Here is a 14,274-nt window from a genome sequence, read left to right as displayed (position 1 = left end):
GAATAGGTCTAATATTTTCAAAGGGCAGCTCTGCAAATGGGACCATTCTGATTAGAAAGTTTGAATGCCTCTTCACTACCAAAGTGTCAAAACCAAACTCACAAGTCTAGAGTTAAAGGCACTCTGTAGTCCAGTACTATATCAATAGTTTTGGTCGCAATTCTCAGAACTTCCTACTTGTACCTCAAACACCCAGACTGGTTATCCATATTAATAATAGCAATGTTCTTTACTATTATTCAAACATTAACTACGGCTCCCCAGCTCCCAGAGTTTCCTAGAATGTCTGAACATATCTATTTAACCCATCATCTGTGGCCAAGGATCAACGATGCCCTCCTCTTCTGTTAAAATCTGACCAGTCATTGTAATGGAGATAACTGCTCTTCTCTCCTCACCACTCTCAGAAGCTGTAGATTTGCATCTTTTTTTGTGCCTATTTCTCTGCCTGTTCTGCATTAGAGCTTCCTGTTATGGAGTTATGATAGTTCCTGTTGAATTATGAAACTTATCTCCCCTTCTGACTCACCAGCTGCAAGAGATCAACAATGACACTTATTCATTGCTTCAGTCCCTGCTGTGCTCAGTGCAAGGCCAAACACAGGAGATGCACTCAGTAAGTCACTGATCCCACAGGATTTTGATTCTCTTTGTTTGTAAATTGGAGAGGCTAAGGAACTTTGCTAATGGGGTAGTGAAGATCCAAAAGTAAACTACTGTGAAAACCCTTAGGATCAAATACTTTGCAACTCTGAGTTCTAAACCTGCTCTAAATGCACACCTCCAGGCTTTCATCTGGCTTTGTCTCTCCACCTGTATTAGGACTCCTCTATCCTTTTTTCTCAGGGTGCATTTTTCCCTCCATTCTGCATTCTTAAAATCTCTTTGTTTTTCCTATATGCAAGCTCTTCCTAAACATTTCTGTTTGCCTCTGTATGCAATATGCAATATCCCTGATTTGGATAATTTTTTAAGCACTAAATAGAATCTTGCCAAGTGGCTTCCAAAGCAGCCAGTGTCTTTGTATAGACCACCCCCCTCCCCACCGCCATACCAGTTTGTTTTGAGAAATGAGTAAGAGTGCTTATTTATTGCAGAACATCTACCTCCAAACTATAGCCCATTGTAGTATCCCTGCAGAGAAATGAATGTCTGAATCTGAAAGCATGGGAAGGTTTCAGAGAACAAGAGGACTAAGGAGAAAATATAGAACCAGGAAAGTGAAAATATTCAGAAAAATAAAAAAATAAAAAAATAAAAACACCTGACTCCTATAGGGACAGCCTTTCTGTCTTCAGATTGTCATAACACTCAGGATTTCTAAGCTGAGCCAGAGTGCCTTAGTGCCTGAGTCTGGAGTGTCTGACACTCCACCTTACCTACCTGAGAGAGTTCATGGAGGGTGCAGAGGAAGCAAGAGCAGTTGTGGAGGTCCTGCCCATAACCCCTGCCTCTTCTGCCAACTCCCTGGGCTGAGCAATATAAGGCTGCATCCAGGAAGTCCCTTGAGTATTTATCAGCTCAGGAGCTCGTGGACTGCTGGGAATATGGAGCATCTGCAGTGTTCTTTCCTCTCTGACTTAATACATGGGTATGTGGGAATAGGAATGATCAGAACTGGAAATGACATGCAGGATATTGTATCTAGTTGCTCATTTTATAAAAGAGATCATTAGAGCCTAGAAAGGAAAAGAGGCATCTCAATTTTATACAGCTTGTTAGTGGCAGAACATGTAAAACTAGATCTTCTAGGTTAGTTTATGGCCTTTCCACTTTACAACTATGATCAATACCTACAAGAAATGCTATATCCTATAAAAAGTGCTTAAAACCCATGTAAGTTAGCCATTTGGATTTATTATATCTTGTGAAATTCTCTCCTGGGTTATCCTTGAAATTGACCCCAAGCATGATAAGAAGCACTGGTTCACTGTGGCTGACCACACGCATTGCATAATTACAGGTAAAATTATAAAATATATTTAGCTCGATTAAGAAAGTATTAATGTATACAGCTGCCTTCTTCACAAATATTTATTGGACACCTACTAGGGTGACAACACAGGTAATGAGGATTAACTGATAAGGTTTTGAGCTCACTGTACCTGAGCTTCAGTCCACTTACCTTGAGAAAGTTTCCAACATACATGCAGCCTCATTTCTTCACCTGTAAAATAGGTTGTAATTATACTTTAGTCACAGACTGATCAGGATGACTAAGCAACAGAAAATAGGCAAAAACATTTAACCTATTGGCTGCCATATAACACTTAATAGATGGTGACCAAAATACTGAAGCTCCAGTATTTTGGTCACCTGATCCAAACAGCTGACTCACTGGAAAAGTCCCTGATGCTGGGAAAGACTGAGGGCAGAAGAAGAGGATATCAGAGGATGAGATGTCTGGATGGCATCACCAATGCAATGGACATGAACTTAAGCAAACTTCAGAAGATGGTAAGGGACAAAGATGCCCTGGTGTGCTACAGTCCATGGGGTCACAGAGTCAGACATGGCTAGGTGACTGAACAACAAGTGGTTATTTAAACCCTAAACATTTTAAAGAAGATGGGGTACATATATACAATGGAATATTACTCAGCCATAAAAAAGAATAAGCTAATGCCATTTGCAGCAACACGGATTGACCTAGAGTGTGTCATACTGAGTGAAGTATGTCAGATAGAGAAGGAGAAAAATCATATGATATTCCTTGCATGTGGAATCTACAAAGTGATACAACATGAACTTACAAAATAGAGACAGACTTAGAGAACAAACTTACGGTTGCCAGGAGGAAAGGCATAATTAGGGAGTTTGGGATGGGCCTGTACACACTGCTCTATTTAAAATGGATAACCAACAAGGGCCTATTGTATAGTACAGGGAACTCTGGTCAATGTTATGCGGCAGGCTGGATGGGAGGGGAGTTTGGGGGAGAATGGATGCATGTATATGTATGGCTGAGTCCCTTTGCTGTCTACCTGAAAGTATCACAACATTGTTTGTTAATTGGCTATAGCCCAACACAAAATAAAAAGTTTAAAAATAAAATATAATATAAAAAGAAACTCAAACATTATGTCCTGAAAGTAAAACCACTGAGAGTGGGTATTAACCTAAGTATACCAAACAATAAGTTATTGAATAGCTTAAATAGCCCAGTTATAGGAAGATACTGGCAGATATACCTAGAAGGAATAGTAATTAGTAGCAAGAGATGCATACTTGCACCAGATCAGGGAGGGTATAAAGGGTTGGGATTAGAAAGAACCTCTCATATACCTAATATTGATCTGAAACTAAACAGGTGGGAAAATGCAATAGCTTCTCAACAATCCCACTCATACATAAGTCAGATCAAAGGACTTAGCGCATCACCTAATATACCCCTAGATTTTCTCATAGTCACACTGATTGTCATGGGAAAAGGTCAGGAACCACCCAAGCCCTAATCAACAGGCATGGATTTATGTGAATTCTCTATTGTTCATTTTTCATTGGTCTTTTTTTTTAATTTTCTCAAATTAAAAAAATATATATACTTCATTTTTATTTATGACAAGTTCACAATCCCTACCCTACAGGTCTACAGTAGATATATGTTAACAAAAGTAACTATAAATCAAGTTATTCGCTTAGTACTAGACACAAATTTATTCCTGGGAATTTATAGATGAATCAATATAATAATTCATAGTCAGGTCTGGGAGACTTCTAAGGAAACATTTATAATATCTCAGTGAAAGCGATAATAATAGATACAAGGAGATTTTAGAGAAGAACAAAGGAAGGGAATCTGCAATATTCTAGGGCAATCAGATGAGATTTCTAGGTGCATGTAATAGCTCTCCTGATTTTCAAAGAATGGGCAGATATTTTTAAAGTAAATGCAGTAGGAAGAATGTCAAAGGATGTCAAAATATGGCAGATGTAAAAGTATGAACATAGGTATGAGACCTTAAAAGGAAACACCAGAGAAGAGTGGGTATAGAATTGTGTAGCTATATATTCAAAAAGGCAAAAGGTCGAATAACCCTCCACAGGACCCAGCTCCAATACACTAATTCCTCCTATGCTCTATACTCCTCCAATCTTGTGGTTCCTGAAGGCTCTCCAAGAACCAGCAGCAATGGAGAAAATGTCTTCTCTTTCTGCTCCATAAAGTAAATATTCTGGCATTTGCTTCCAGTGGCTCAAGCAGACACATAGACTAGATGGACTCTGGACCCACTTCCAGCTCATAAAAGATGGGTGACCCTAATCTTGCTTAAAGAGACTAGGTATAATTCATCTTATAACTTTAAAAGAATGGAATATTAAGCCAATAAAACTACATGAACAGTGGAAGTTAAATAATAGGAAGAGGCTAAAGAAGCCCAGGGTCTTCCCCTGGTAGCTCAGATGATAAAGAATCTGACTGCAATGTGGGAGACCTGCGTTTGATCCCTGGGTCAGGAACATCCCCTGGAGAAGGGAATGGCCACTCACTCCAGTATTCTTGCCTGAAGAATCCCATGGACAGAGGAGCCTGCTGGCCTACAGTCCATGAAGTCACAAAGAGTCAGACATGACTGAGTGACTAAGCAGCAGCAGCAAAGAAGCCCAAAGCTCTCTTCAGATGTATCTGATGAGCTGGGTGAGCAGAGCCCTATGATGGTGAGCAAATCACTGTAATCACAGTCCACACCAGCGAAAGTGGAACAGACTCTGAGCCTTTTCTCCATGCTGGCAAGTTATAAATCCAGGCAGAGCCATTAACTTCCTACTTAATGTGCTAAATAGATAAAGACTGTCACCAGAAATCATCTGTTGTTCCTCTTTCAGATGATGCAGATTTCTAAAGTCAAGAGAAGGATACTGAGTATCTTAATTTATAGAATGTGATGTGGAAAATATTAGCCCAGAAGTTCCCAAACAGCTTTGGGAACTGTAACTGTAATGGCCCAGTTACAACCAAACAGGTACCTAAATGAGCCAAAGTGTTGCTTTCAAGTCCCTCAGATTTAAAGAAGCAAGAAAAATATTGGCACTAAAAACATATCATCCACTTATTATGGCAGCAACTTCTTTATAAGTCATACTTGTAACAGAGCCAAAATCACTATACAGTAACATTCTTTCAAAGAATATTTATTGATGCACCTATTAAAGGTGAGACACAATATTAGCACTCTATTAATCTATGGATATACTCTCTATAGTATATAAAGTCTGAGCAATATAAAAATATAAGATACATTTATGACATGTTTGAAGATTTCAAGTACAATTTATTTTTTATTCACTATATTCAGATTATAATGCATATAGTATTTATATAATAAACAATATGATCATTATATAAAATTATTCTTTAATGAGATTATGATCAGTTTTAGGGTAAAACATTGTACCATATGGTAATTCAGTGAAGCATAAAGAGATGGTTGGTATGCAAATATAATCATTTATTAACTCATTCCTCAACTACCTTATATGTTAGGTATGTTTCAAGCCCTTTGTTAGAGACTGAAGTGTACAAAGATAAATAAAACAGTCCCTGCCAAGAAATTGCTTACAATCTAGTTGAGGAGACAAAGTACCCAAACTATCTGACATGACTATAGTACATTTCAAGTACAATGGAGACAGAAAGCATATATAGAACAGTTCTACTCGGGATTCAAGAAAATCTTAGACAAAATACCTCTTCAGACTATGGCTGATGCACATGATATTTTGAAGCCAAACATTGAATTTTACATTGATTCTTGCTGAATAAAAATAATGAATCAATAAGTCATGTGTATTATTAAAATTATTATTATTACTTTAAAATTAAAAATTTTAAAACAGTTCATTTTATGTACTCCTTAAAACAAACATGTTAGGTAGATGAATCAGAGATCCCATTTTACAGATGAGGAAATTAAGACTGAGTTTAGTTCACTTATTCAAGACGTCACCTCTATGGATGGATTAAGTAACCTTACTGTGGTGAAGATTTCACAGTACATATGTGCAGCAAATCATCACATTTTACACCTTGAACTTACTGCAAGTATATGTCAATTACATCTCAATAAATCTGGGAGAATACAAGAATAAGGGGAAAATATGTCACCTTTCATTTGCATTTCTCTCCGTGCAGGGAATTATGGAGCACAGAAGGAGAGGAAACATTTCCTAATATGAGATTCTGACTTAAGGAAATTCATTAATAATTCATATATTCATCTATTAATTTTTCACTCTTGATTTCCTTCTGCTATTCATTCATTATTGTTTACTCATCCTTTTTTTTCATTTATTCTTTTATATTGCTGTCACATCATTAGACACTATTTTAATGAAGGCTCTATAGTGGTCCAGTGTGGATGGACAAAGGTTTTGACACAGTTGCTCCTTTAGGGAGCTCAGATTTCTTGAAGGGAAGCAGATAGATATTAAAGAGTAGGAGAAAGTTTCAGGAGAGATATAAACAAAGGGTCATTAAGTTCAATGGACTTTGGCAGGGTCAAGTGCCTACATATTTCAGGGTCTCCCATGTGAAAAGAACATGCCCAGGAATCCTAAAATCTAATTTTGACTGCCTAAATATTGTAACATTGTATTAGGGTGCTCCAGATAAACAGAACCAATAGAATATGTGTGTAACTAGATATCTTAAATTTATTATAATGAATTGGCTGTCACAATTACAGAGACCAATAAGTCCAGACCCAGGAAAGTCAATGGTATAGTTCCTGTCCAAATTTGAAAGTTTGAGAATCCGAGAGCCAATGGTGTAAGTTTCAGTACAAATCTGAGACTGAAGGCAGGAGAAGACTAATGTCCCAATTCAAAAACATTCAGACAGAGATTCCTTTCTTATATACTCTGCTTTTTATTCTATTCAGGAATTCAGCAGTTTGCATAAGGCCCACCCATACTGGGGAGGGCAGTATGCTTTACTCAGTTTACCAATTCAAATAATAAACCCATCTAGAAATGCCCTCACTAAAACACCCATAAATAATGTTCAACCAAATACCTAACCTTGAGGCCTGCCAGGAGCCATCTCCCGGCATATTGCATATTGAGTGCAGCACTTTCCACAGCATCATTTTTCAGGATCTGGAATAGCTCAACTGGAATTCTATCACTGCCGGGAGCCAGCGTGAGGAACTCCGCCCATGGCAAAGGTCATGAGGAAGGAGGCTCGGCTTATGCAAAGGCGGGATCGAGCCTCAGGAGTCCCCCTGGAAATTCTCGAGCATCTACCCCCAAAACCAGAGTCTGCCTACTTTCTGCTTTGTGCTTTCACCTACACCTCTGACTTTACGGAGGGGGCTGTCCCCCACTACCTCTCTCTGAAAAAAGAGTTGACTTATAGCTCCAGTTAATAAAGTTCCTGGGTGTGATAGTGTTTCAACCTACAAACTCCTTTGGAAGTCCTCCATCCTGCCTGAATAGGTTTTTCTGGCCACATGTGATTGCTCAGAACCTCCCAACTGGGAGAGGCATGAGATGTTCTAAACTGTCTAAATACAGAGTCCTTTGAGCAGTTAAAAGATTGATTAGAAATTGTATTGGTGAAGGGTTTTTCATTTTTTGGGCCAATGTTTGCTGCTAAGTCTCCATATCCCTTACCTGCTGTGTCCCTGGCAGTGTATTGATTAATATAATTGGTGTAAGTAGTAGCTTTAATGTTTGTAACCTTGGACCCTTGAGTTAATTCTTTTCTTGATTGAGCCCACCTCACCTTTGCCCTATAGGAATGCAACTTTATCCAATGCTTTTTTGGAGGCTGGCGCCTGACTTTAGAATAATCACCTTTAGAGAAAAATAAGTTTTCTGAAGAAAGGGTCTTAAAATGTTAACAGGCCTCTGGGCCAGAAGATGATGCAAATCACCTAAACTTTTGCATATGATAAGTTTGCAGGAAGAAAGCCTGGCTTACTGCATGACTCTACCCCTTCCCCCATTATCCTCTATGCATAACTTAAGGTATAAAAACTACTTTGGAAAATAAAGTGCGGGCCTTGTTCACCGAAACTTGGTCTCCCCATGTCATTCTTTCTCTCATCTTCTGGCTGAATTATTCAGCCTCTTTTCTCCACTGAATTTCCTCACTGAGCTATCCTCATTCTATTACTCTTTATATCTTTGATGAATATTTAAATAATAGGTTGCCGATGCTGTCTCTCCTTCGAATACCCTGGATCAGCCGGGGCTGGACCCCGGCAGAGGCCCAGTCAAATTAATAAAATTAACCATCACAACTGTCGTACTCTAAAACTTTTCAAACAGCACCATAACAAGGTCTCTGGTTTCTGACAACATTGAAAATCAATCACCCAAGCCTAACTTGCATACTGGTAATGAAATGATAAACAGCCCATAATTATTCCAACTGTGCCTCTGTCCTTTTCAGAATTGTGCAGGCCCATAACCAGAAATCTCAGCCATATCACCAAGTGTCCTGAAATGAGTTCCAAGGAAAAAATCCCCTACCTTGTAGTGGTGTTTGTCATTCTCTAGTTTATTCTTAAAAAGAGACCATTTTTATGTCTCTAGAGAACATTGATATAATTGATTTCTGGATAAAACCCAAGATGGTCCAGGCAAGAACTGGCCCAATATACTACAAGTTTGATCATAACATGTAAAGGGCAGAACCAGCATCCTCCAGAGTGGCCCTCTCCTCTTTGGGTATCCAAATGATTTTGCCCCCCAACACCAAATCCTTCAGGGCTTCTAGATAAACCAGTCAGGACCTGACCCTGAAGAGCATCTTTAAAAGCCTGCGCTGTATCTCCTTTGTCTTAATGGAGTAGATGATGGGATTGAGCATGGGAGGCACAAAGAGGTAGATAAGAGACATGAGGGTGTGAACAGCATGGGGCAGGCCAGCACCAAAGCGATGTACGATGGACACACTCACCATAGGCACATAGAAGATGAGCACAGCTAGGACATGGGACACACATGTGTTGAGTGTCTTGAGGCGCTCCCTTGGGGAGGCAATGGCTAGCACTGAGCGAAAGATAAGTACATAGGAGAGAAGAATGAGGGCAGAGTCCAGGCCAAAGGTGAAAAGCACAATAGACAGTCCGTAGTGGCTATTGAGGGAGACATCAGTGCATGCCAGCTTAATCATATCCACGTGAAGGCAGTAGGCATGGGAAAGGATGTTCTGGGGATGGCAGAAAGGTAGTCTGTGCAGCAGCAGTGGGAAGACCAGGATGAGAGCAAAGCTTCGTAGGACAGTACACAGGCCCATGGCCACAATGCGGGCATTGGTGAGCACAGCGGCATAGTGCAGTGGGTTGCAGATGGCGACGTAGCGATCGAAGCTCATGGCCAAGAGGATGCCAGACTCTGTCCAAGAGAAGAGGTGGATGAAAAACATCTGGGCTAAGCAGACATTAAAGGCAATCACCCGGGCCTGGAAGCAGAGGGCAGCCAGCACAGTCGGCAGTGTGGAAAAGGATACCCCCAAGTCGTTGACAGACAGTAGGGACAAGAAGTAGTACATGGGCTGGTGCAGACTCGGCTCCTCCTTAACAATGAGGAGGATCAGGATGTTTCCCACAATGGCGATGGCATAGAGCAGAAGGAGAGGAAAAGATAGCCAGGGCTCCATGGCCTCCGTTCCTGGGAAGCCCGTCAAGATAAAGAAGGGAGCATCAGAGACATTGATCTTGAAGTTGCCCATGAGAGGCTGGGGACAACTGTCATCAGCCAGTATGACTTTTTGGAGAAATTACATCATATGTCTAAGACTATATTGTTCCCAGGGAGGAAAAGAAACACTTAGGTTCATAAATCATGATTATTCATAGATTTTATTCTTAAAATACACTGGGAGGATGACCAGGAGGTCATGAAATGCTAGTAGCTGAGAAAAAGAATTCTTTCTTAGACATCTTTCAGAAAAGAGTCAATAAGTACTCAAGGTGGTTGACCAGCTCTTTAAGTCTTACTGGTAGTCTTCTACTTGACTTCCTTATGATCATTATCACAGCTCCCCTTCAAATGTCCCCAAATTTCACAGTCATGATCTTAGGTACCTCCCAAGAGATGTAAACACTTAATATCCAGCCTGACAGACTAGGAACCAAGGGTGCAAGGAAGGAAAAGGAATTACTCCAGGTTTTCTTGGGAAGCAGTTACATGGCTAGAGCTGTAACTTAGTAATTCAGTTCCCATCCTGAGGTGACTTTGTGATCCAGAGTCCCACATTTCACACTGGAAGCATACATGAAGGAAGCCTGGGAAGTCAGCATGTCTCAAAAGGCATCATAGCTTTATTAGTACAGCATATAGAATCAGAACACACTGGGTTTGATTTCTAATGCTTTCACTTAATAGCACTGTGGCATTAGGTAGATTTCTTAAACTCTCTTCTTAGGTTTCTTTATTTTTTAGATAAAGATAAAATAGAGTTGCCCTATGCATATGCATATATGCTATATAAGATAAAAGGAGAGAGAAAAAAAAAAAACTTGAACTGAGAACATGTCCTATCCATAGTAAGAATTATAGAAGTACTGCTATTATTATCATTTAAAATCATTTTTAGATGGAAAATAAATTATATAGTATGCTTCCTTTGACAAGATTCATGGAATATATTTACATTAAACTTAAATATGCATTTTTAAGTCACATATTATCACATAATAAATTATGGTAGAGACAAGCAAAAGTAAATTGTAAAAGTTTGAGAAAAATTAGGAGAGAAAAAATTATAACATTAAAAACATCCTATCCATTAACTTATTTTTCCTATGGGTGGTTAAAAACAGCATTCTTTAATTTCCACAATAGATCATATTTTTTCATCTCACAGACTTTCAAATTTCAACCAGAGTAGATGATGAGAAATGTTTCCTTGACGCCGGACCAAATAAGGTTGTGAGAAGGGGTGCTAAAAGGGTAATCAATGCATCTTGCATTTTTTCCTTTGGTCTCTCGCACAGGGGAGTTTCAACTATCTGGGAAAGAAACTATATTTAGGAATATTTTATAATATTTCTGTGACATGTCCAAAACCCTTTAATACACTGTGATAAGTGACTCTGCCTATCTGTTTTAGAACTTGTTAGTTCCCCTTTGTCTCTCATGGATCATTTCTAACACTTAAGTGTAATTACCCACCACTGATTATTATTTTAAGTGACCCCTGGGGGAAATTTTGCTTTTTTTCTTCCAGAAGCTTAGTATCACATCAATGAACAATCAGATTAGAAATCAGAGAGAAGACTGCGCATGGCACGCTGCGTACCTCCCTCCCAGCAACCGGCCTGGCGGCAGCGCGGCCTTAAACCAAGGAGGTGGAGCTCAGACTGGGCGGGGACTGCTTGCTAACTCTTAAAAAAAAAAAAAAAAAAAAATCAGAGAGAAATTCTCTATCAGTGTGATAAGTGTCTGGAACAAAGTTTTCAGGGAATTACTGCTGAAGAATGGGGATGCTGAGTAGCAGCATTGGGTTTGAAGAATTAGGGAAGATGAGCCAGATAAGCCCTTGGAAACCTGTATAATGTAATGACCTCTCTAGTACACATAGAGAAACTGTCACTGAAGATTTTAGAGGAGACAATCTTAAGGACATGCGTGGGTCACCCACTTCTTGAGCACCCCACTCTTGAGTTCCACTTTATCATGTCACATGTTCTACTATAAGGAAGTATAGAATTTCCTTAACTAAAAACCTCCTGCTCCAGAATAGGGCCAGTTTTAGTACCTCTTTCCTGTCCTAATTAGAGATGTTGCTTGAGTTCAGCAAGTGCTCATCTCTGTTCCTTAATATTTTTTCTCAACGTTCATGCCAAATAGAAAGTGGGGGCAGAAGATGGAGAGGGAAGTGATAGAAGGAGAAGGATTGAAGGGCAGGAAGAAAGACAGAGAATGAGGAGGAGGCAGAGAACAGAGGGTAAATATAGGAGAAGTAACACAGAAAAGGGACAGCTTGGGTGAGAGAAAGGAAGTGTAAGACCAGAGAAGGGATTTTAGGTAGACAGTGGTTGGAAAATTAAAGCTAGAGAGGGAGAAGAAAAAGAAAATAAAAAAGAAGACAGAAGAACAGTGATAGGAAAATGCCCCAGCTGGACTCTGGTGCTCCAAGAGGATTGGGCTATGTTTTCTCCAAGCAAGGGCAAGCCTGTAGAAGATGCTACGCACACCACATTTTACAGGAACTGCCTCTCAGGCTCTGAGCCATGGAAGAGCTATAGTAAAGCCATAATGTCCCCAGCTAAACCCATTTGGGAATAGGCTCCTCACAGTGGGATCCCAGTAGACACCTCTTGCAATCTATTCCCAAGGTTGTTTCAGACCTGTCTGCAAAGGCCAAGGCAACACAACTGTAACTGAGCAGGACCCTGTGGGGCCTTCCTAGGGCAGACTCCTCCCCCATGTCCTTTGCCTGCTTCTTTTTTGTACAAAAGCTGTAGTGTCCCAGGACTCCCCTGAGTTACAAAAAATTTGGCTCAAGAATTAATAATAATAATTGATATGAGCATGCAGTGACAAAAGTAGCAGTTGGGCCAGGAGAACTGGTAACAGTTCAATCAGTCCTATGGCAATTACAGAATCTTTAGTTCCTCCCTGAAATACACAGACAACTGTATCTGATGCACATTTCCTGAGTGGTTAAACAGATGCTAAACCCCCCACCAAATGGAAGTTAACTACTGGATGACCATGAGCATGTAGCCCCTAGACTGGTTGGAGCCCAAAGACTGATAATGTTAACACTGTGACACCATCTTATACCTCACCATCAACCAATCAGAGAATTGGGCACAAGCTGATCACAGACCCTGCAATCCCCCTCCCTCACCTTGCCTTTAAAAATGCTTTGCTGAAACCCATCGGGGAGTTCTGGGTTTTGAGCACTAGCTGCCCCAGACTCCTGCCTGGCATCTTCCTCCAACAATAAATGCTGAACCTTCCTTTACCACCAGCCAGTGTCAGTAGGTATCAGTGGACTGGCTTTACTGCCTGTAGGCAAGTGCACTTAAGTTTACCTTCAGTAACACCTTCTCTCCTCCCAGCTGAGCAGGGCTTAGCTGCCCCCACACCAGGTCCTCATGACCCCTTAGATCTTCTCCAGGATGGGTTCCAAGGGCTCTGAAAGATGAAGAGTATGGGTGCCAAGAATATAACTAATTCCTCCTGACCTTCAGCTCTGGGGTTTCTTTTCTCCATGTTAAGTCTCCCTTCTCTTCTGAATTTTCAGAAGCCAAAAGGTAGAGTTGGTTAGAATTGTAAGTGATAGAAACACAATAATCCTCAATAATACTCCGTGTTTATAATTTTCCTTGGACTCCATCAAGAAGTTCTTAAGCATTGTCATTTTCAATCTTAAAAACCAAATTTGGAGAGAAATGTTATCTTCCCATTTTACTGGTGAGAGAAATTAATTGCCCAGGAGGTCAAATTAAGTTCAAAGTTATAATACCATAGTGTAGCAGAAATGCTGGAGAAGGGAATGTCAACCCACTCCAGTATTCTTGCCTGGAGAATCTCACAGACTGAGGAGCCTGGGGAACTACAGTACATGGTGTCACAAAAAGTCAGACATTACTGAAGTGACTGAGCAAAAGCAGAACTGCATTCAAACATAGATCACTCATTTAATCACTTAACATTTTCAGAAAACCTAATAAGAATTTTTATCCAGTAAAGACCCTGGAACATGTTTCATCTACCTGTTAATCTTTACCATCTCTACCTTTTTTCCTTTTTATCCTTTTTTTCCTACTTAATTGATTGTCTTTCTGCTTGTGCCTCTCTCTGCAACATCCCTCAAAAGTAGAGGAAACTAAAAAGGAAAAGAATAAAAGAAGCTAAATCAATCTTTCTCATTCTCATGACCATAAATTTCTGGCTTTCCCACAGGGCTACCAGCTAAGATGTGGAATACAAACCTGGCCCCTTCCTCTGTACCCTTCACCCAGATCCAGGGCTTGCCTTGTCTGTAGTATCACATATGTAAATGGATTCTAGGCAGTTGAACTTTCAAGTTTCAATGATTACACAATTCTATGATTTTTTAAAATTTTGTTATTAATATATAATTTATATACCATAAAAGTTGTAAATTCACTGTTTTTTTTAGCATATTTGCAAAGTTTGCAGAACATTTTTAATCACTCTAAAATGAAATCCCATTACCATTAGCAGTCACTCCTCATTCTCATTTATCCCAGACCCTGACAATAACTAATTTACTTTCAGTTTTTGTAGGCCTGTCTATTCTGAAAATTTTATTTAAATGCAAATTATTTATTTATTAGAAAT

General features: G+C 39.7%; 1 protein-coding gene across 1 annotated transcript; it reads right to left on the bottom strand.

Moving 5' to 3' along the window:
* Positions 1–8,734: 8,734 nt before the first annotated feature.
* LOC102271381 (olfactory receptor 51I2) lies at positions 8,735–9,682 on the bottom strand. The gene has a single exon (XM_005906873.2). The coding sequence runs from the start codon at positions 9,680–9,682 to the stop codon at positions 8,735–8,737; it is 948 nt and encodes a 315-aa protein (XP_005906935.1).
* Positions 9,683–14,274: the final 4,592 nt, after the last annotated feature.

This window comes from Bos mutus, unplaced genomic scaffold (genome assembly GCF_027580195.1).
Source record: "Bos mutus isolate GX-2022 unplaced genomic scaffold, NWIPB_WYAK_1.1 CTG200, whole genome shotgun sequence".
NCBI classification, from domain to species: Eukaryota; Metazoa; Chordata; class Mammalia; order Artiodactyla; family Bovidae; genus Bos; species Bos mutus.
Note: the sequence above shows the minus strand (reverse complement) of the source record. Positions and strands in the feature narration are given on the sequence as shown.